Raw genomic sequence first — 23,178 nt, forward strand, 5'->3', positions numbered from 1 at the left:
CTATTCCTTCTACATTAATTATAGGTTTTTTTCTTTTCTATACAATTTTAATTGATTTTGTTTTTTTTTTTTTTTTTTTTGTCTTTTTCCTTTTTATCGGTACCGGGGATCGAACTCACGACTGCCTGCTAGCAAGGCAGGCGCTTATGCCGCTGAGCTAAATCCCCAGCCCAATTGATTTTGTTTTGAATTGATGTGTCTCATTTAACATGCTTTTGAAAGCATTCTACTTAAGTCAAGGACAAACTGTTAAAACTTAAAGACTTTGGAGGACATAATTGATACTAAGTATAATTATCACTTGTCTGAAGGTTTATATTCACTTTTTGTTTGTTCTTATTCTACCTTAGATTAAACTAGTCCAACTGTGTTCATAATTGTAAATTATCTAGTTGCTGCAAAAAAGCATTATAAATTTCAACACTAAGGAAGACTATTTCTTAAACACCCCAAAAGTTTTTGGGCAAATGGTTGACCTTATTATGAAAGAAGTCTGATCTTTTCTAAAAGTATCCCTTAAACTGTTACATTTATTTGCATAACCCCTAAGCATATGCATAATGAAAAAAAAAAAAACAAATTAACCAAGTCTTAGCCCTAGTGCTAAAGAAAATAATTATCCAGTGCTTCACTGGGGTCTGGGCAGACCCTTATCAGAATTGTTACTGTACTGTTTTAAGACATATTCCATAAGGGATTCTGAGTCACACTGGCAGATGCATGAATATGACTGGAATAATGGTAATATAAAAAGAAAACAAGAAAGGCTTGCAAAAAAGTGGGAAATCCATAAGAAGAAAATATTGTGGCTAAAACAGGTGAGACAGAAAAGAAATGAAGGGGAGAGGATTCTGCTTAAGGTAAAACCACAGATCAGAAAGACATGACCTAAAATATTCTATTTCTGCTTAGTCGTAGTGATGTGTGTTCCTTTCAGACAAAAAAAATTTCAATTCAATAGGGATACTTCATAAATCAAAGTTCAGCTAATGTTTCTTACTCTGTTTGCCCGAAAACTAAAACCTATTTCTAATTCTTGTTACAGCTGCTAAGTCTTTGGGGTTTTTTTGCTTGCTTTTTTTTTTTTTTTTTTTTTTTTTTTTTTGTCTTTTTCGTTTTTTATTGGTACCAGGGATCAAACTCACGACCGCACACTTGCATGGCAGGCGCTTATGCTGCTGAGCTAAATCCCCAGCCCCACAGCCGCTAAGTCTTAAAGCACTTATGCTGTGACATAAATGATAGTCAACTTTTAAAAATGAGGATATTTTCTTTCCTGGAAATTTGAAAGAAAATGACAGAGCTGCCTTTGTAATTAGCTAACATCTCAGGCTTTGGCATGGGTCTAGGGCTCCACGGATCTACCCCTTACCCAATAGCACGGGTGGATTTAAAGTGACGTGTGGACTTCAGCCCCAAAACAAGACTTTCACTATTTTTTAATAAGCAGTCTATGCACAAAAAGGAAAAAAGCAGGGCTCGTCTGTCCTATTTTTGTCAGCCTTGTAAGTAAACATACATGACACTCCTTCAACACACAGAAAACTTTGAGGATACATTCTTTGGAGGAAACGCTGACCAGTTATCAGATTCATTTACAGAATTACTGCTTGTGTTCTCTAGTACTTTGAAAGTTATGCCACACTGGGCTGTCTGAGCCTTCGCAACATGAACAGAAGTCTGATATGAGGCTATTTAACACATCTTGCACTTAGTGGCAAAACTATGTTCACCAACACTTTCACCGGTGTAAAGTCCACCTGTGTGCCTGCTTCACGTTGAGGAACGCTGCCTGCCTTTTTGAAAATATTCTCCTCTTTCATGTATCCATCAGAGAAATACAGCCTGCAGAGGTCACATACTATACTGCATCCCTTCATTGTGACACTGTGGATTATACAGAACTTTGACTTCTGAGTTGAGGAAAACTGAAGTGATTTTCCAACACCACATATTAGTATATTTCCAATTTCTTAACAACTGATTCCCCTCCCATAAAACCTCAAAGGAAAAACTAATTGAAAGGCTATGTTAATTCAAAGTTACACATTCTACTTCCTAGCACCCTTTGGAATGGATCAGGTCTCTGTATCCAAATAATTTTACGAGACTCAAAACTTCTTCATGCATGCTTTAGTCTGTGGATCTTAGTACTTTCTCTGTATCAGTAACATATTCTCTAAAAGAGAAGCCCTTTAGAAGACACTTACACATTCACAATTTCCTGATCTAGAGGTGGTAGGTTGTACAATCCTAATATTGATTAGCTATGGACAAGAAGGAAACAAACTTTTGCTGACAAATAGCCAGTGAAGATGTAACAATTTTCAAAATGTGGACTCGATTGCAAAAGCATAGCCAGACTCATGAAATGATGACTTGGTAATAGCAGGAGATACGGAATTATAGCAGGCAAATGAAGGCAACTCTGCACGTGAAATGTCTTAACTCCATTTAAATACCCAGTTACAATAAGAAATGAATGTGTACTTTAAAATATTATTTGTGTATAGTGTGGGCAATTTCCCTATTCCGGATAGCATCCCTAGTGAGTTTTAGGAATTATTATGTTACATATTTGAGACATTTTAGTTTTCTTTGTTATATATTCTGCAGTACTGTATTACATTATAATGGAAATAGGGCTGAATCATCAACTTTTTATCTTATACCTTAAGTTAGAAGGTAAGAATGTGCGTAGGTGCCTTGGGCACAGAACTAAACACTGTGCAAGACCTACCCTGGATAATTAACATCTGGGATTATATCTTAATTTTTATAGCAACAGGTAAAAGCATTAGTGACTGTTTAAATGTCAAAAGCGAAGCTTATAAACTGGGTACAACAGTGCATGCCTGTAACTCCAGCACTCTGTGAGTTGGGACAAGACGATGGCAAGTTGAAGTTTAGCCTGTACAACACAGTGAGACCTGGTCACGCAAAAAAAAGGTGGGGGAGCAGAGATTGGGGGGGGCTGGAGATGTCGCTCCATGTGAAGGCCCTGAGTTCAGTCTGCAGTGCCAGCAAAAAAATACAATAAACAAATAAATGGGAAGGGCACACCCCAATACTGTAGTATGTGGCAATTTAAATTTAGACAAAATAGGCAATTCTTATAGAACAACACGAATACAAAATATCTCTTTTTACACTGGTGGCTAAAACATAAATTATAAGGTTATGCTGAATAGAGTGTTTGACTTTGTCTACTGGCATTTTCATTTGAAAAAAATATAAGAGAGATTCCAATTACTTCTTTACCTAACTGATTTACTGATTAGTAAAAAAGTATTTTCTTACACAGATAACTAGTTAACTAAGTGCCAGAACTTTCCCAACAGCAACACTGTAGCCAGATAAACACATTATTTATGAATGAAAGTTACTACTATAACAGTAACAAAAAAAACCACTAAATTCCTTTGGATGAAACCAGGCAATCAGGGTGTTATAAACATGGAGAAAAGCCAATAAACTAATGTAAACAAACACAACTTCACATACAGGAAGTTTATTTCAGGTGGAAAAAATTAAATTTTATATGCTATTTATTACTATAAGTAATAAAATTTGAAGTTATCTCAAAATCCTAAAAAAATCAAGATCATTCTTGCATAAAAAACAAAGTAAACTTGATAAATGATTGCATATTATGAATTTCAGCAATGTTAAAAAGAGTTAAACCTTTTAGTTATATATTCAGATTATTCTCATTACATACCTCTGTTCTCGATAGTTTCTTTTCATGAACAAGAAGAGAGGAAGAAAAATGTAAAAATTAGTTGTCTATGGAAGCACATTAGTAGAACGCTAAACATAAATTCATTGAACGGTCTCTACAATAGGATTTTGAGTTGCAGAATTAAAATGGGAAACACGCTCAAATGATTCATGTGATCATTAGAATAAGTAACATTAAAAGATTAGTAACAATATTGTCAAATAATCACTTTTTAAAAGCATAAATAAACTATACTTATTAAAGGATAACTTCTAAAATCAATTTTGTTACAGTAAACATTTCATCATGATCTAAATTTAAGCCTATTTTAAATACAGGTTTTCAGATCTATAGATGGATTTTAATAATAAAATTTATGAATCAGTTTATGTACATAAATTAACTGCATTTCACAGAAATAAAGTCATGATTTATTCCTTTTGGGAATACAATTCCCCAGCCATAACCAATCCTAAGAATTTCAAATACAAGAATATAAATAAACACTTGGATATTTTATTTCATCACATATAATAAAAGTTAATTCATGGCTGTCATGGATCTCCTTAGCCATTACTATTTATTCACTCAAGCTTCTCACAAGAAATATCTGCCCAATGTTTAATTTTTTTTATTTGACCATAAACTAAAATAAACTTACATGAGTTTCAAAATAAACTGACCTTACACAAAAATTTGTTCTTAAGAGTATGGCAGTACATTGCCAGGGAATTTTTTTTCAAAAGAGTTGTTAACTTTCTATCTCAACATATGTCTGAACATTCTGAAGATATGTTACGTCAGAGAACTGAGTATTTGGAGCTCCTTACTACAGAAGATCAAGAATATAGGTAGGCTTGGTGATGCATGCCTGTAATCCCAGCACTCTTGGAGGCTGAGGCAAGATGATCATAAATTCAAGTTCAGACTGGGCAATTTAGTAGCAAGACCTTGTCTCAAATAAAAAAAAAAAAAGTATTAAGGGCTGGGGATTTAGATTAGTGCAAAGACCCTGAAGTCAATCACCAGCACTAATACAAATAAAATACCAAAGATACTTCCATATGGATTTCATTTGCAGCATCTTCATCTGGCAACCCATTCTATCCATTTTGTAAGAATAATAATGGGAAAAAGAGGGTTAAAAATGCCAATTTGTCATCATTTTTCATTTTGGGAACTATCGGATGGGGAAAGTTCTCTGTTTACTTGAGACATATGGTTTCAAATAAGTAATCTGTATTTTCTTTTCTACAAGACTTAGAGAAAGTATAACTGGGAAATTATTAACAAAAAAATTAGTTCTTAGCACTTAAATCTGGTTTTGGATTTCAAAGAGAAAGTGTGAAATACCACCTTCATTAGTTTATTTTCTTTATCAAAATTTCTAAGTCTTCATTTTACTTCTAAACATATTCTGAATAGTTTTAGTCATTACAACTTTAATCATTTAAGTTCAAATTATTTGAAGGTACTCTAATTTGAACAATGTTTGCCTTTTTTCTTAATCAACTACCAAAACATATGTATTCAGAAATATTTTTTCAAAAGGAACAAATGGAAAACAGGAGGTGTCAACAGATACCAGTAATTTCAGAAGCCAGAGGAAAGGTTCAGCTGTCCTGAACGGAAGTTATTCTGGGTTTCTAAGAATGAAATGTCTATCTGCATCTATAGGTGACAGAAAGTCACACATGGCAGCGTCAGTGACTGTTCTACTTCCACCTGATCAAATGAAACCATGGAACTACTTCAAAACAGCGATGCCTGTGATAACGATTGCTATATGAGTTCCACATCAATCTCTGACCCACAGGTGGCATTAACCTGCCTGGCAGGCAAGGAGAGATCAAATGATCAACACACAGTAAAGTGCTCCTCTCGGCATGTGACTTCGTAACTCCAAACGTTACTCAAAGGAGGACCGTGCAATACAATGTGCCATGTGCCACACGATCTGCAAATGGTGTGGCCCTGGGGGACCAGCACAGGGAGAGGAGTAGGTGCAGGGAGGGCGGTGCTTTCTTAGGCTGTGTGCCTTCCCTGTCATCGGTGCCATGCTGCACTGTACTATGCTGTCTGGGCCACTCAGGCGCACAATTTTTCATATTTGTCTTTCTACATTTCAATGTTTGCAACACCCAAAGTTTATCCTGGCAGTAAACCAACTGGTCAGTCAAAGTTACTCCTTCAGGGCTCTGGCAACACAGGAAATGGCTGCACACATTTTAAAGGGTCTCCACTGACTGCATTAGCATAAGACCACGTGAGATGACCCTAACCGTAGCAAGCATGTGTGGTGCTGTCTGTGGGCCTGGTACCACCCCAAGTGTTTGACACACATTAACTTGTGGAGCAAAAGTGAGTTCTTAAAAAGAAGAAATAGGATGATTTATCCATGAAGAAAAATATGCTGTGAAATGAAGAAACGTCCAGAATGCCTAACAGAAGTGGCAGATCTTCCAAATGGGATAAAACCCAAGGCTGGTGGGCTAACATATCATCATCAGCAAACTATGATTTTAAGTTGCAACATTCAAGAGAACCAAGAGTTCACTGTAGTTAAGTTTTGACTTCTTAAATTCACTATCCTAACTACTTAGAAAGGAAACTGACCCCCCCCCACACACACACAGTTAAATGTATACAGACATTTACTTAGCAAATGCCTAAGTGTCCGAATTGTTCAAAGGTAATGACTTTTAACTTCTTAAAATTTATATGTAAAACCAAAAACATAAGTTGAACTACTGAGTTGTGAGAAAAAATTAGGCTTTCAAAAACTTTGTAACATGACACTGAACTATAATTTTAACAGACTGTATTGTCATAATCCTTTCTTCACAGAAAAACACTAATCTACTGAACAAATAATTTTGCCTCCCCCCAAAAAGCTACATAGTAAAGGGGTTGTACCTGTGTGGGTCACATGATCCTAGCAAGCACTCACAGACAGATCCACCACTGCTGCTCTAGTGAACAATCATCTGTCACTGCTGTGGTTGCTATGCAAGCCCTGAGCTTTCTGCATGTCTTCCAGCCTAGAAGCTCTGTCACTAACAAGCAGAGCAATCCAGCCTTGGCACAAGACACAATTTAGATGGTGTTTAATTTCCTGTGATGATCTTAAAATGATAGTCAGTGCTTTCAGAATACAAGAGTCATGTCAAAATCCAAAAAATGATAGCTTTTAATTGTAACTATGCTAAAGGCAGTCACTGTCTCCTAGGGCAAACTGATTTTCAATGCATAGATATTCATCTAGTGTTATAAAACTTTCTAGATATTGTCATTTAATCACAGTATTTGAACACATTTTTACAGTAATACTGAGACATTTCACTTACTTATAACCCCAGGCTGTGATTCCTAATATGAGGGCCAGCACTAAAATGGTGCCAGCAATAATGCCTATGATGATATTGGTACCAGCAACACCTAAGAGACAAGAAAAGGAAGGGGGTTAGTGACACAAATTCTCTCAGGAATGTATTCTGCAGACTTATCATCACACTAACCACCATTTGCTTTTTATTTATTTACTTATTTATTTTGGTACCAGGAATCGAACTCAGGATCTTGCACTTGCCAGGCAGACATATATGTCACTGAGCTATAACCCTGGCCTTTGTTTGCTTTTTTAAGATAGGTATTTTTTCAAAAGAAAGAGAAGCCACATCAATTTTTTTAATTAAATTTTTGTGCATCTTTTTAAATTCTTGCCCAAGTGCTTACTGCACAGTTGTGTTTTCCATGTGGTTTTCTGGAAAGTATAAAGTCAGTGAACCAAAAGATAGAGTTAGGTTTCTTTAAAACCACAGCACCATTCAGGGAGAAAGTTTGAAAAAAAACTCCTCCTTCAGGGCTCTGGCAACACAGGAAATGGCTGCACACATTTTAAAGGGTCTCCACTGACTGCATTAGCATAAGACCACGTGAGATGACCCTAACGTAGCAAGCATGTGTGGTGCTGTCTGTGGGCCTGGTACCACCCTAAGTGACAGGGAAGGCACACAGCCTAAGAAAGCACCGCCCTCCCTGCACCTACTCCTCTCCCTGTGCTGGTCCCCCTGGGCCACACCATTTGCAGATCGTGTGGCACACGTGTGCTCCTCTTGATTACTTTCTCAATCTCAGAAATTCTAAAATGCTACCTTGCTATCACTGCACTTAACAACTAAAGCAAGGTTCTTACCATCCTCAGTTGTGTGTCTATTTTGTCTCTCAAAGTGAACATAAGGTTTTTCAAGTGAAAAAAGCATCTCTAGGTTTCTATGCAAAGAGCTCAAGGGTACAGATAAGAAAAGCCACCCGAGCTTTTAGAACTAACCCTCCTCACTGTTTTCCATCTCTGTCCTCAAACCCTGCCAGGTTCGGAGGCCAAGGTTCTTACTTCTAATTCAGGCTAACAAAGTAGAGCTAAACACTGATGAGACTTCAGAACAAAACATTAAAATAAAATAAGTTATTTGATTCCTTTTCTTATATAATCTCTAAGCATTAAACTCTCTCTTTAAATTGTGAGCACTTTCTTGGTTCTAAAGAAATGCAAGGGTTTAATGACAGCCTGAGATGAGCAAGTATGAGACTTGAAAGCTGTCTGAAGTAAGACACAATAAAGCTAAATCCGTACACTAACTTATACTAGATAGGAAAAATGGTTACAATTTAATGAAAATGATCAGCTTCATAAGTAGATCTCAGCAGTGCAATTCATTTTTTTTTGCTTTTTTTGCTTTTTCATTTTTATCGGTATCAGGGATCGACCTCACAACTGTGTGCTTGCAAGGCAGGCACGCAATTCATTATTATGTGGATATAATTTAGTTTTGAATTATTGAAAAAATAAAAATATAGAAGGGTAGTTTTCTCTTTCCTGGTATGTGAAGATGATGCAGTGATAGCAAACTAAGAACCTACCATTGCCAGACAAAGTGATACCCGTCTTTGCATCCTCATTATAAGGGAAGTAAATGCTGCAATCCGCACCTGTCCAGTGCCTGTTACACACACACGTCAGCTCGTTACTGCAAAACTGAAACCCAAGATTCAAGTGAACATCAGTTCTCTGGTACGAGAAATAAATATCAACTAATTGCTCAGTGCTTGAAAGTTGATGATATGGGAAAATACTGGTGGTTTTTTTCCCTAATACTAATTATTTTATCCCTCATTTTATTACCTGAAAAAACATATATCCTTAAACTGGAATCTTGTACTCTTTCTGCATACCTCTCTCTGCACACTGCAAAGATGCCATCCTTCCTCCTACACAGCCCAGCTCACTGAATTCTCATAGCCCCTACCATTCTCACAGTCACTTAAGCCCAAGCTACGCCACTCTCCACCAATTATTAAAACCCAGTTTGGCCCTGGGTCCAGGCCTTTGTTCTGGTCTGACTGGATATAAGACTCTGGCTCCCCACAACTGAAGATACGTCTCTGCTCTTTTTCTCACTGTGGATTGCACTGGAAGTGGTAGACTGCAATTTACTTGTGAGAATTACAGTAACTTTCCTCTGGGATTACAGTATATGAATTCCGGACCTCAAGAGGTTCAGGCATTTATAAACCTGGATGATCAAAAATAATTCCATTAATCTTTTCTCCTATCCCTCCCCAAAAAAGTTTGCCCTAAAATTCTCTTAATGATTAAGGAAAGAAGATTGCGCAGATTCCTTTATAATAGAAGGAGAGCTACTTATTCTGTCTTTTCTTTTTTATTTGTCCCATAAGAACTCTTAGGCTTTGCCAAGGAGTGAGGTTACTTCTTTAATAATAAATTCTCGGCATATCTCTCAGGCACATTACATTAAGTGGCCAGAATCCTTTACCTCAACTGGATAATACAACCAGTAGGAATATAGATAAGGATAAAAAAGAAAATTGCAAAGAGACGCTAAAAGATAAACAGCCAAGATCTCTTTGTCAGCACAGTAATACTACCTGAAAGTGAAAAAATGACCTTTAAACTAATTTACATATGAATCCCATCTGATATATACCTGAAAGAGCATAATGGAAAAGTTTTCAAATGTCATTCTTTCTATTCAACTGTAAGAATCTTTTTCCTAAATTATTCTGCTCTTATTTGTAAGGTTCATTCTCAACTGGAAGGCTGGTAAGGCCACAGCTGTTACTATGATCTGTTCTAACTGGGCAGTGCCCAGACCATACCAATAATCAAATATTGTGGCCATCATCCCTCCTTTTTACCTCCTTTTAAAAAATCTCATTACAGTTTGTTAAAATGTTTCTCCTAGTTCACTTTTGGAAAACTGACATTGTAGTATATGAAACCACATTAACATAAGAAAGGAAGAAAATAACTTGGTTAAAAAGATTATCCTTTTTCTTAGTCCCTATCATTCTCAAAATAAAAAAATCTGAATAGCTATGATCCATTTAGTGTTCACATATCAACCAGAAACATGGATGAACATGTTTTTCGTAATTAAGGAAATAAGCATTTTAGGATCATATTTATTTCCGCGTTATAAAAGAAATGAACAAGTACATTCCTCATGGCAAGGTACTGAATGAATACTCACTCCATTTCCTGAACAAACAATGCCTTCTTTATTGCTTAAGCAAGTGCTAAAGTTGAAGGAAGCCACCGGAAGACATCTGTGTTCTAAGCACATCATTTTGGGGCCACAAGGCGTCCCATCTTCTACATAGCCAAGATCCACGTCTTCCTCAAGCTTAACATGCCCGCCACTAAACACAGATAGAGCGCAAAAAAGAAAATAACTGCCCGTTAGTTTGCACTCATCTTGACAATACATCTAAAAACTAGAAAGCAGGCAGTTACTTCTACTTGCACTTACAACTTAACAAAAGCCAGGATCATTAAGCATGTTTAACACTTAAATGGAGATAACAATCGAATCTTTTAGTCAAACTTTTTAGAGAAATCAGTACAGTTTAGGATTTAAACACAAGGGCCTGAATTCAGTGACTATTATTTTGTCACTGCTAGTAAGTCCAATAAGCTACTATTACTAGATTTGATTTAAAAAGTAGATTTCAGGACTTCAAATGTATTTCAGAAAGGATGAAAAATGGTTTGGGTTTACATATTCCAAAAACATTAAATATGTACAAATTCTATTTGAGAATGACTAAACTATTACAGCTCATTATTCAATTTAATAAGCTTGAAAGGGAATTAAATTTTAGACAAAGGCCTGCTAAGAAATCCCACTAAGAATGCCCATCAAATTCTATGGACCGCTCCCCTGCGAGTCTGTAACAGAACATTCCTCCTGTAACCCCTATTTTTAATGTCCTTGTGTAACTGATGGCCTTACAATGTAACTTGAGATGTTCAGACTCCTTCAGCAACCCATGATGTCACCCAATCCTACAATCCGCCAAATCTGCATAGGGACCTCCCTGCTTGCTTTCCCTTTAAAATTCCGAAATCCCCGCTATGCGGGGATCCAACTCTGTGTAGGAGAACTCAGCCCCCAGTGGCAGTACACTGCCTGTTACACTTCCTCGGTGCGGTTTCTTCCCGTGTCTGGTCTGATTTCTGTAACAAACTCATGTGTTACACAAAAATAACCAAAAAGTAGATAAGAATTAAAAATGTACAGTCAGTCATAATCAATTTTTCATTTGTTGCCGTGCAAATGTTAGTGTAAAAATCCTCATTCTTTTAATTTGTATCGAAATTATACATGCTCATAATAATTTGAAGAGTCAAGCAAACAAACTGGTTTTACAAAAAGGCAGTCATCTTCCTCAAAATAGTTCTCTTAGCAGAAAATCACTTTCTATTCTCAGCTATTCTTTTGCTATGTATGTATCCTATTTATGTTTTTTTAAATGAGTTTTACTACTATATTGTATTCCTCAATTTTAGGTATTATCATTTAACCTCCCTGTATGGAAATTGAGAATCTATTTTTTTCTTTCCTCTACTGATCATAAATTTGATCAATAGTTAAATCAGTAACAAATATGTACATTATTATAACTATATGAACATTGCTCAGTCCTTAATATAAACTTTTCTCTGTACTACTCTTTTTTTTTTTTTTTTTTTTTTTTTTTTTTGCTTTTTTTAAAATATAAGTCTTTTGGTTGTTGTTCTTTTTATCTACTTTTCTAAAAACATATCATCATTAACTCCAAGCTAATCCAAGCTCCCTGCTGCAGGCCAGAGTCTCTGCTGAAGACATGTCTAAGGCTCAGTCTGTCTTGCTGTGAAAATGTTTCCGACCTGCTCCCATCTGTTCAGGTGGTCCCCGTGTACTGAACCTGTAAACCTTAAGATTCCCCTGACTGCATTTTAAGGCTGTACTTCCTCCGTGGTGGGCATCTTACTTTCTGCTTCCTTTGCCTTGATTTTGGTGGAACACAATTTCTAGTAGCTTCCTAAGAAAGGATACAGGTGAGTGAATTTTGGAGAAACCTGTAGAGTGAAAAAATTCTTCTTTTTTTTTAATTTAACAGCTATAAAATAACTTTTTATTTTTAGCAATGGAACTTTCTCCAAAATCAATCATATTTTAAGTCATAAAGTAAATGTTAAAACTTTAAAATTCAAAATAATTTCTTGCATCTTTATGAAACCATAATGGAATGAGTAGAAAACAAAGCAGGAGAAACTAGAAAATATACAAATACATAGAGAATGAACAAAGGCACTTTTTAAAAATTAATACATATTTGCAATACATAATGAATATTCATTGCAGGGAGCTGGCACATTACAAATATGGCATCTTAATCCTTTTTCCTTCCCCTCTGCAAAAGATCTGTCTGTTTCATATAATGTACCTTTTATTTCACTCATTTTGTGCTACCTAACCACTTCTTGAACAGACTTTTATCTATCTTCTTTATTTCAGGCCCTACCCATAAATCCCTTGCTCCCCTTCCAAAAGTGTATGATGTTGCCAATTTCTGGATATTTACCATATCCCTTGGATTGCATCTCAGTGTTCTCCAATACCAACTGAGGAGCAAGTTTCCCTTAGTTCTCAGAAGTTATGTGCCACACAAGCATTTGCTTTATGTTCCAAAACTGCACTGCTCTTATCTCCTCTCCTCAATATCTGAATTCTTTAAAAGATCCATTTAATCATCATTAAAGTGGGAATTGAGAAGGGAGAAAAGATAGATCCATATATTTAAATCACTGGAAGTAACCATTTATTTTCCTTAGGATTAAGGAAATGCAAACTAAACCCCGCAGGATTTTACCAACCAACTAAATATAACCCTACAACAATATAATACTCCACATTCAACTGAATCTCACCTTTTATAATTTTCTGTTGAGACTGACTCAGTCACCTGTATGGACGGACTCACTTCCCTTTTGCCTTACTAATGGGCACATGAACTGAAAACAGCTGTCCTATGCTGCATTCTTGGTAAGTAAAATGACTGACGCTTTCATGGAATGGTTAGACAGTTACCTGCAGTTTAACGTTCTTCCCTGCTGCACAACTAAAGTGGATGTGATTTCACCATCGAGCTCTCCAAGCCTTGGGATGTTGCCAATGTTGGTGCATAAAAGGTAACCACAAAGCACATCCCTGCATTGAAAGAATACCAATTATTTACTACTTCTTTTTGCAAAGATGTAACAAACCATGCACCATTGTAATCTTGACAATCTTATCAAATTTTAGCATGTTTGATCAACTATATTATTTACTTATATGCCATGCAAAACAAAGTAAGCCCAAATTATACTGCCTTCTGCTCTGACAAGTGCCTTATCAGTGGACCAAAATTTTGATTGTTTTCAGTCTTCCTTTTACTGTCTAATAGTTCAAGTATGATCTAAAAAAATTACCAAATAGAATTTTTTATGTCAGAATCTTTTTCCATAAAACATACCATCACATATTATACAATAAACTATTTTTTAGTATTTGATAAGTGAATGAATGGCCTTTGGATGAACATTCTTTTATAATACAGATGTTTCTGTAAGATGTCTTCCCAGAATCAAATATTTTATATTACACAAATTTTATAGATTTACAACCATAAAAGCTCACTATGCCTTTTTAAAATTTTGTTACTTCACCTACTATCCCATAGGATTCTAATTCAATTCAAAGATTTTTTTTCACTAATTTAAGTACTTATATATCCGTTATATCTAACATATTATAAACATACTTTATTAAATACCTTGCAAACACTGACTGGAGGGCCAGAAAGATTATATTTCAAATTAGTGCAAGAGAAAGCTTAAGGTCTGTATTTATCAACAATTTAGAAAACAATATTTATTAATGCATGCCTTTTTGTTGGTACCAGGGATCAAACTCATGACCTCATACTTGCCAGGCAGGCACTTATGCCACTGAGCTAAATTCCTGGCTACTAATGCATTCTTTAAAAATAATTTTTAAAATTTTATTTTACCACATCTATTAAAAAATAAAAGTTCTTAAAGAAATTCACTCAAACTTTTTTTAAAGATTTTACATATGCATATTAACTTTTTTGAGTAATTTAGTTATATAAAGAAAACTGAACACGATCTTCATCCTCAAGGATATTAAGCTCTCTATGAAAAGATAAATCACATAGAAACTACAAAACATGCAGCTAGGGGGAAAGGACCAGGAACAGCAACAAAGGATTATGGGAGTTCAGGGAGAGGGGGATGACTTATTTAAAGAGGAAATCAGGAAACAATATAGAAAAAAACATTTTCCAAATGGGCTTTGAAGGACAGGTAAGTTTTTCACCAATGATGATATGCATGTAAAAGCTTCTTGAGGAAGAAACAGAACAAAAAGGCATGAAGGTCACGGAGTGATGTGTATATTAGGAACAGAAAGGTTTTCAGACATTGGGGGCACAGAGAAGATCAAAACCATAGGTTGGTTGGGGCAAATCATGGACTAGGTACAGTGCCAAGGTACAATTCTATTTTGCTATGTAAGACGGTACTTTTTTTCTTTTTTTTCAATTGTGGTCCTGCAGATTGAATACAGGGCTGCTCACACTAAGCTATATCCTCAGTCTCCTTTCTTTTTCTCTCTCTCCATCTCCCTGCCCTCCTCTCTCTCTCTCTCTCTCCCTCCCTTTCTCCCTTCTCTCTCTCTCTCCCTCCCTCTCCCTCTCTCCCTCTCTCCCTCTCTTTCTCTCTCTCTCTCTCTCTCTGTGTCTCTTATTTTTGCGGCAGGGTCTCACTAAGTTACTCAAGCTGGGTTTGAACCTGTTATTCCCCCTCCCTCAAGTCTCTCAATGCGTGGGATTACAAGTACGCAACACTCAGCTCTGCTCTGTCCTAATACATCCTATCAACAGAATCGTAGACCTATCATCCTGCCCCCGTGATTACGCCTCACTTTCCAGAAGAATGGGAGCACTGCCATAAAGAATAAGCAGTGCCTATTGTGCCAAATGAGATAGAGTTCTTAGCACACAGTGTGCACATGGAAAAGGTTGACTATTATTCTCACTAGTAATTAGCTAGGTGGAAGTAATGAAATTTGAACAAAGAATTGACATGCAAGAAGTCAGAAGGAAATTATTGTGATGTTAGTATACTAGAAACTGCTAGTACAGGAAACTTTAACAGAATGTTGTAACAATAGCTGTAGAGCTCATACAGTCTTAGTTGGGATAATGCCAATAAAGATGGAAATGAAGAAGTAAATTAAAAGTAAGTGGTAGGAAAGCAAAGGGGAAAATGGCCATCATTTGGTGACTGGACAACACACAGAAGAAAGGAAGAGTTAAATTTCACTGCTAGGCCTTGATACAAGGCAGTGAGACCTTTGGCAAACATGGAGGTGATCAGAGCAGTTAACTCATTCAACAGCACCGAGTACATGCTCTGGGGGCTTAAATGTTTCTTCATTTCAGGTGGTGGGAGGTATCCTCTACAGGAGAAATTTCCTTTGCTACCTGGATGACAGGCACAGGCTTTGGGAGGGAAGTCGGGGCACAGGTTAAGGTTTGGGAACCCTTGTGGTGCCGGAACCTTGGGGAGAATGAAGTGAGGAGGCAGAAGCATGCTCTGAGGTGCAGAGAACAGGAGCATCCAGCAGTCGCCTGAGGACGGACTCGGGCCAACAGCTCCACCTCACCGTTTGTTGCACTGTATCCAAGTGTCTTTGTCTTTCCCACAGTTACCCTTCTCGGTCCCCTCGATGTTCAGCTTCTCATAGCAGTATTTGTCTGACGCCGTCACCTCTAAAGCAGAAGAGAATTTTCTATGAGTGAAGGAGGGAATATATGATCTATTCAAAATGCCCACAGTACAGGAAAGCTACAATTCAAGGACTCTTCCCATCACAGCGCTATCAAAATCCCAAATAAAAACTGTACCTCCTGTATCACAGGTGTCTTGGGCTGGGGTATAACTGTTCATGATTCATTTGAAATTTGGAAACAATTTTTAGATCTCTGATGGAACTCAGGCTACAGACTGTAAGAACACTGCTCAGAAGTTGGCTAACAAGGAAGGAGAGGTGAAATAAAACAGCTTCTAGAGTAAAAACCGGCTTCAAGCACAATGCCAGCTAGAATGTGTGAATTTCCTAAGCAGCAAAATTAATTGAAAAGGCAATTTTATTAAGCACTTTCAATACATTTAAGAAATTGTGGTACAAATTCTATCTTGTTTATTAATTCTTAACAGTTATCAGAAACAATTTTATTATGTTTTAAATGAGATTCATGCTAAATTCTGAGACAAGTATCATTTGAAAACACACCAGCTCCTTTGTCAGGTTTTATCTTTTCTAAAGTTAACGTCAGTTGATAGAGTTATTCAACAAGTAGAACAAAAGGACTTTTGCAAACTGTCACGCAACTGTTGGTACAGGCTGAGCATCCTTAACAAAAATGTGAACTCCCCAATGCTGCAAAGTTGGCAGCTTTTTGAGTTCCAAGATAACACAAGTGGAAAATTCTGGCTGATCTCACATAATAAGGCACAGTCAAAACTCAGGCACAAGGCTAGAGTGGAGTACTTGCCTAGCATGCATGAGGCCCTGGGTTTGATTTCTAAAATTGCAAAACAAAAATAAAAACAAATACAAACTCAGCTTTATCTGAAATATTACATAAAAGTATCTTCAGGTTTTGTGTATTTATGACAAATAAATGAATTTTGTGTTTATACTTGGATCTCATAAGCAAGACAGCTTATTATCTAGCTGTAAATATTAATAAATCAGAAAAAATCCAAAATCGAAAACACTCCTGGGTACCAAGCATTTCAGATAATGGATATTCAACCTTTATACATAAAACAATAACAACAACAATAATAATGTTGGTAGTTATAAAGCGCTAAAAGATTTACTTCCCATCCACCTGTGCTTATAAAGTGCGCCTGATGCCCTATTTCTGAAATTACTTACTTTGTCCCCAGATGTATTTGCATTGTCTGTCCCTGGTTTTACATCTTCCTCCAAAGCAGATTCCCTACAACAAAACAGCAAATTCCCGTCAGTGGTGTAATACCTGTTCATGTCAGATAGATAATAAAGAAAATGTAATTGGGGAAAATGATAAGCACACATTATATATATTTTTTCCTTTTTGATACCAAAAATTGAACTCACAATTTCATGCTTGCCAGACAGGCTCTTGTGCCACGGAGCTAAATTCCCTACCCTACGTGCATATATAAAGGCAATTTATCTTCCACACTAATTGCCCAACATTTAAATTGCTCTTCCTGTTTGGGTCAGATGCTGGTAGCATATGTGAAGCAGTGCGACCTACCTGCACGCCGTCGCACTGGTACCCATCCATTTTATGAACATTAGGGGCACACTACGAGAAAAGAAGGAAGGCGCAGTATCAGGATGAGGCTCTTGCATTTTATGTTTTCATTTTTAAAATTATATCTGATAATACATCTTATCTCTTAAGTCATGTACAAATAAAAACAGTTCAAGAGAGAACAAGGGCCAGGTATGGTGGTGCACCCCTCTAATCCCAGCACCTAGGAGGCAGGGACAAGAGGATTGCTGTGAGTTTGAGGCCACACCGTGCTCCCAAGTGAGACCCTGCCTCAAAAAAAAAGGTAGCAGGAAATGCAGCCTTTTGCAGTCCTAAAATCTGGACCTAGCAGAGGCAAACACAGTGGATTACACAGAGCAAATGAACAGAACTGCTTCAGGGCCCAGTAAGCAATCTATTTAGGAGCAGTCGCTTTGCACGATTTCCCTGTGCCTCAGATTGAGGACCAAAAGGAGACAGACGACAAAGCTAGAAGAGTTTTCGCTCCTTAACCCAGAGAAGCAGCACAGTCTCACAACAATGACTGTCAAACAGCAGTCTGCTGTGAGAGCTTTTCCTTTTTATTTTATTGGTACATTTTATTTTATTTTTGTCTAAGACAGGGTCTCACTACCGAGTTCAGGCTGGCCTTGAACTCACTTCGTAGCCCATGCTGGCCTCAAACTTGCAGCAATCCTCCTGCTTCAGCCTCCCAAGTACTAAGATTATAGGCGAGTGCCAGCACACCTAGCTTGGTACATGTTAGATACATATAATGATCAATATTCATCACAGGGAATTTGTGCCTGTACATGTACATCTTGCTTCTTTTATTCCCATTCTTTCCCTCTCTCTCTAATGCTTCTTCCCCTCTTTATCTACAAAAGCTTTGTTTCCATTTTTTCCTTGTCCCTTCTTTCCCTCCTCTCCTTTCCCTATTTCCCCTTCCCATTTAAACATTTTCTTCCCATTTCTCAATATCTGTTATATAGGTCCTTATTTTTATGTTGGTTTCTCACACTAGAGAAATAGTGTAATATCTGAACATGTATGCCCACTTTCTTTCACTTAAGAGTCTGGTCTGGAGGTGCACTCATTTACCAAGAAATGTCTCAAGCCTATCCTTTTTATAGCTAAGTAGTACTCTACTGTATAAAAAACGCATCTTTATCCATTGGTTGAAGGGCATCTGGGCTGTTTCTAAGATATGGCTATTACAAACTGTGCCACTATACACATGGGTGTGCATATATCACTGTGGGATGATGCTTTTAATTCTTTTGGAAAGATACCAAGAGGAGGACTAGCTGAGTGAAATGGGACCTGTACTTCTAGGTTTCTGAGGACCCACAGTGCTTGTACCAGTCTGCACTCCCATCAACAGCATTTGTTTTTGATTTCTTTATAATAGCTATTCTTTCTAGTGAGGTAGAATCTCAGAATTATTTTAATTTGCATATCTCCAATGACCAGTGATACTGAACACTTTTTCATATATTTATTTGCTATCTCCATTTCTTCATCTAAGAAGTGTCTATTCATTTCAGATGGTCATTTTTGGATTGAGTCCTTAAATTTAAGGGTCTAATTTTTTTAGTTCTTTATATAGTTTAGATATTTGTCTTTTGTTTGAGGTACAGGTGGCAAAAAATTTTTCCCACATGTGGGTTGTCTCTTCACTTTGTTGATTTCTCTTGTTGCAAAAGCGTTTTAGTGAGATCCCAGTTGTTGATTGTGGTATGTCCTGTGCAATCAGCGTTTTGTTCATAAAGGCTGCCTACAACAATGTCATCAAAAGTTATAGCTATTCTATCTTGCAGCAGATTTAGTTTCTGTTTTAATATTTCAATCTTTGACCCATTTTGATTTTAGTCTATTGTATAGTGAAAGATATGGGTCTAGTTTTAATCTTTAGCATGTAGAAGGGCAGTTTTTCCAGCAGTATTTATTAAAGAGGCTATCTTTCTACTAGTGAAGGTGTTTGGCTCCTTTGTCAAAGATAAGGTGGCTGAGTTTGTTTGGAGATCATCAGTAACTACTTCAAAAAACAATATTTCAATAAAATGGAAAACACAGAAGAAATGTCCTAGAGACATATGAATTATCAAAACTGCATCAAGAGGATATAAATATTCTAAATAAATCAATCAATAAAATTAAAGATGTAATTAAAAACCTACCCAAAAAAAGCACCAAAGCCCTGACAGAGTCACTGCTGAATTCTTTTTATCGGTACTGGGGATCAAACTCATAACCATGCACTTGCAAGGCAGGAGCTTATGCCACTGAGCTAAATCCCCAGCCCCCTCACTGCAGAATTCTACAAGAAATTTAGAGAAGATCTAATGCTGCTACTTCTCAAATTCTTTAATGAAATTGAAATGGAAGCAATACTCTCAAATTCATTCCAGGGAGCAAGCATTACCCTGATAACAAAACCAAACCAAACAAGAGGCCAGCCAAAAAAGAGAAATACAGGCCAATCCCTCTAATGAACACAGATGGAAAAATCCTGGCAAACAGAATGCAGCAAATCATCAAGAAGGATTATACACATGATCAAGGAGGACTCATCCCAGGGATGCAGGGATGGTTCAACATATGCAAATCAATAAATGTAAGATACATATTAATAAAGCCCAGGACAAAAATCATATGATCACCTCAATAGATGCAGAAAAAGCATCTGACAAAGTGCAACACCCATTCATGAAGAATACCCTACAGAAAATTGGAATAGATGGTCTTTATCTCAATCTCACCAAAGCCATCTATAACAAACCAACAGCCCACATGATACTAAATGGACAAAAACTGAAAGCTTTCACTCTAAAATCAAGAATAAGACCAGGATGTTCACTGTCACCACTCTTACTCAACACAGTTCCAGAAACATTAGCCAGAGCAATGAGACAAGAGAAAGAAAGAAAAGGAATGAGGACAGGAAAAGAAAGTGTTACATTATCACTATCTGCAGCTGACATGTGACTCTGCACAGAAAACCCAAAAATTCCACAAAGACTTCTAGATTTAATAATCAAATTCAGTCATGCAGCTGGATACAAAGTCAACACTCAAAAATCAGTAGCCTTTCTGTGTATGATTAACAGATGCACTGAGAGAGAAATTAGAGAAACAACACCTTTCATAACAGCATCTAAAACAATGAAATAACCTAGGAATCAATCTAACCAAAGATGTAAAAGACTTGTGCATTGAAAACTACAGTACTCTGAAAAAGGAGATTGAAGAGGGTATCAAAAAATGGAAAGAAAGCCCTTGCTCTTGGGTAGAAAGAACCAATACAATGAAAACGTCCATAGTCATAAAATTGTTAAACAGATTTCATGCAATCCAAATCAAAATTCCAACAGCATATCTCACAGAATTAGAGAAAACAATCCTAAAATTCACATGAAACCAGAAGAGACCTAGAATAGGAAAAGCAATTCTGGTCAACAAAATAAGGCAGGAGGTGTCAAAATTCCTGACTTGAAATTATAATACAAAGCTACTGTGATAAAATCAGCATGGTACTGGTAAAAACAAAAACAAAACAAATGCATTCAAGGATCAGTGGACTACATTAGAAGATGCTTTGAGAATTAAACCTTAGAATACGACAGGTTTTACAATCTTTTTATTTTTCCTTAAAGTAACTATAAAAATTATAAAGCTATCTTGTGGGGATGTAAAAGAAATGGCAATTTTAACATTTATTTATAGAAGGACAGAAAATGTACAGCTGTACAGTCAGATGGGAAAAGCTGGGAGACATGGTGAGTAGGTTCTATGGTGTTGTTCGGTAACACCAGTCCCCCCACAAAGCACAGCTGTGGTTGGTGTCACCACAGTCCTGTACGTTCACTGTGAGCAGGTTAGGTGCAAAGCTTCTCACTAGCTCTGCAGTCAACTAACCGCAAGGGTGACAACCGGCTCCCATAATGGTTACTGAGTCCTTCTGCTCCTATGCCTATGTCTGCTGGTGCCCAGTCACTGTCCTCTGGATTCAGGTCACTCACAGACCGCACAGTGTGCAGGGCAGGTGCCTCCGTCTCCTGGGAATATCACACAGCAGTTCACAGAAACTGACAGCCGAGGAAGGCACCGGCCAACACAGACAAGAATGCAGTATAGAAATGAAGGCGCTGACCTCTGGGGTGAGATTCAAATTGCATATAAATGGAATCAGAGATAAAAATAGCTGACTACAGGATGCTGATATTGCTGCCCACAGAGCTCCAGGCAGGTACCCGAGAGACCTGGCCACAGAGGATTCACTGGCACAAGGAACAGAGCCGGTGAGCGTCACCAGGACATCCTGGAGGAAGCCAAGATGCCTCACACACACAGCTTCACACCTGCCAGCGTCTCTGTCTCCCAACACATACAGAACAAAGGACAAGATGCTAACTACCGCCCCAAACTCAGAAGTGGAACAACATGACAAGGCACTGGAACAGTGCTCAGTCTCAAACCTCGAGGCTCACGGTGAGAAGCAGTATTCAAACTACACCTAACACTTTCACAAAGAATAATTTCATTGTTTCCTTTTAGTGTATTAAGCAAATACTTTTCTCATTTCCCATGCATTTAAAGCCAATGACAAGAGATTTTAATAGTCTGATGTATTTTATTTTATGTCGTTTTGTTTGGTTGTGACAGTGTCTCAATACGTAGTTCAGACTGACCAACTCAAGTGGATTCTCCTGTCTCAGCCTCCCCAGTGCAGGAATCACTGGTGTGTGCTATCATATGGGCTTTGATGCATGCTTTAAAGAACAAAGATCAACCATCATATCTACTGTTTTTTGTTTTTGTTTTTTTGAGACAGTCTCAGGATGCAGCTCAGGCTATACTGCATGGTTTCAGTTTGAGTGGCCATTTTTACAGTCCAGCACCACTCTGCAAAGTGAGGACAGGACAGTTTGAAAGCTGCGGACCCATACCAGTTTCCTATTTCCCAGTGTGTCCATCTACAACTAAATGTTATCAACTGCCAAGACAGCTATAAACGAGAGAAGTGACGGGATGATCTGAGAGAGAGACAGGTGTCTGCTCTGAGTCCTGCACACTAGGACTCCTGTTGCAGCTGGCTTCGCTCTCAGCCAGCTTGAGAGACCTCTGTTTCCTCCTCTACTAAGCAGACAAAAGTAAAATGTCTTTTACTTTGAACTTTAAACCAAAACCAAAATATTTGAGACATGCGTGTAATTTCAAACTAATTCAACATCAACAGAAAATTACACTGCACATTCGCTTAAGCTCTGATCCCTGAATCTTAAAATCCTGAGAAACAGAGAAGATATGAAAGAGATACCTGAGCATCCTGTCCACTGCATTCCAGGAGACTAAAGATACCACCCTGCTTTTTCCTCTAGAGTTTGAGGAAACTGATCCGTGAATTACCTGGCTTGAGTTTCCTGAGCATGTTTCACGAATATCACAATCATTCACTGCTTCGCGGCACACGGTTCCCATAGGCTGAAACTAAAATGAAGAAAATCGATGCATAAAACCGCAGAAGGTACAAAAACTCTCACAGTATCATCTTTAAGAAGAAAAACAAAATGGTTTGGCTAGGAATACTTTAAACTACTTTAAAATGATAATGGTAGAAACCACAGTTATTGAACACAATGCTATTTTTAATAGCTTTAAGAGACAGTTTCTTGTGTATGGAATAGCATCTGTGGTCAGCACACACAAGCCTCACAACGTTCTACTAAAAC

The 23,178-nt window shown here is 37.3% G+C and overlaps 1 protein-coding gene across 31 annotated transcripts in view; it reads right to left on the reverse strand.

The window, feature by feature from the left end:
* The window catches only part of Adam22 (ADAM metallopeptidase domain 22), a 237,521-nt gene that overhangs the window by 25,843 nt on the left and 188,500 nt on the right, over window positions 1-23,178 (reverse strand). For 28 of the 31 annotated variants that reach the window (XM_003475083.5, XM_003475084.5, XM_063243283.1 and 25 more), the window contains 9 exons: window positions 22,856-22,936; window positions 17,447-17,497; window positions 17,080-17,143; window positions 15,799-15,904; window positions 13,156-13,275; window positions 10,273-10,441; window positions 8,642-8,756; window positions 7,069-7,159; window positions 3,722-3,739 (listed from right to left, as the gene is read on the reverse strand). In XM_003475083.5, the coding sequence (XP_003475131.1) occupies window positions 3,722-3,739; window positions 7,069-7,159; window positions 8,642-8,756; window positions 10,273-10,441; window positions 13,156-13,275; window positions 15,799-15,904; window positions 17,080-17,143; window positions 17,447-17,497; window positions 22,856-22,936 (815 nt within the window). The remainder of the gene's footprint in view (window positions 1-3,721; window positions 3,740-7,068; window positions 7,160-8,641; window positions 8,757-10,272; window positions 10,442-13,155; window positions 13,276-15,798; window positions 15,905-17,079; window positions 17,144-17,446; window positions 17,498-22,855; window positions 22,937-23,178) is intronic. The other 3 variants (XM_063243307.1, XM_023567362.2, XM_063243246.1) reach the window with 1 other exon arrangement.

The sequence above is a fragment of the Cavia porcellus genome, unplaced genomic scaffold (genome assembly GCF_034190915.1).
Source record: "Cavia porcellus strain 051 isolate PalLab524CR breed Dunkin Hartley unplaced genomic scaffold, mCavPor4.1 scaffold_2, whole genome shotgun sequence".
In the NCBI taxonomy this organism is placed as follows: domain Eukaryota; kingdom Metazoa; phylum Chordata; class Mammalia; order Rodentia; family Caviidae; genus Cavia; species Cavia porcellus.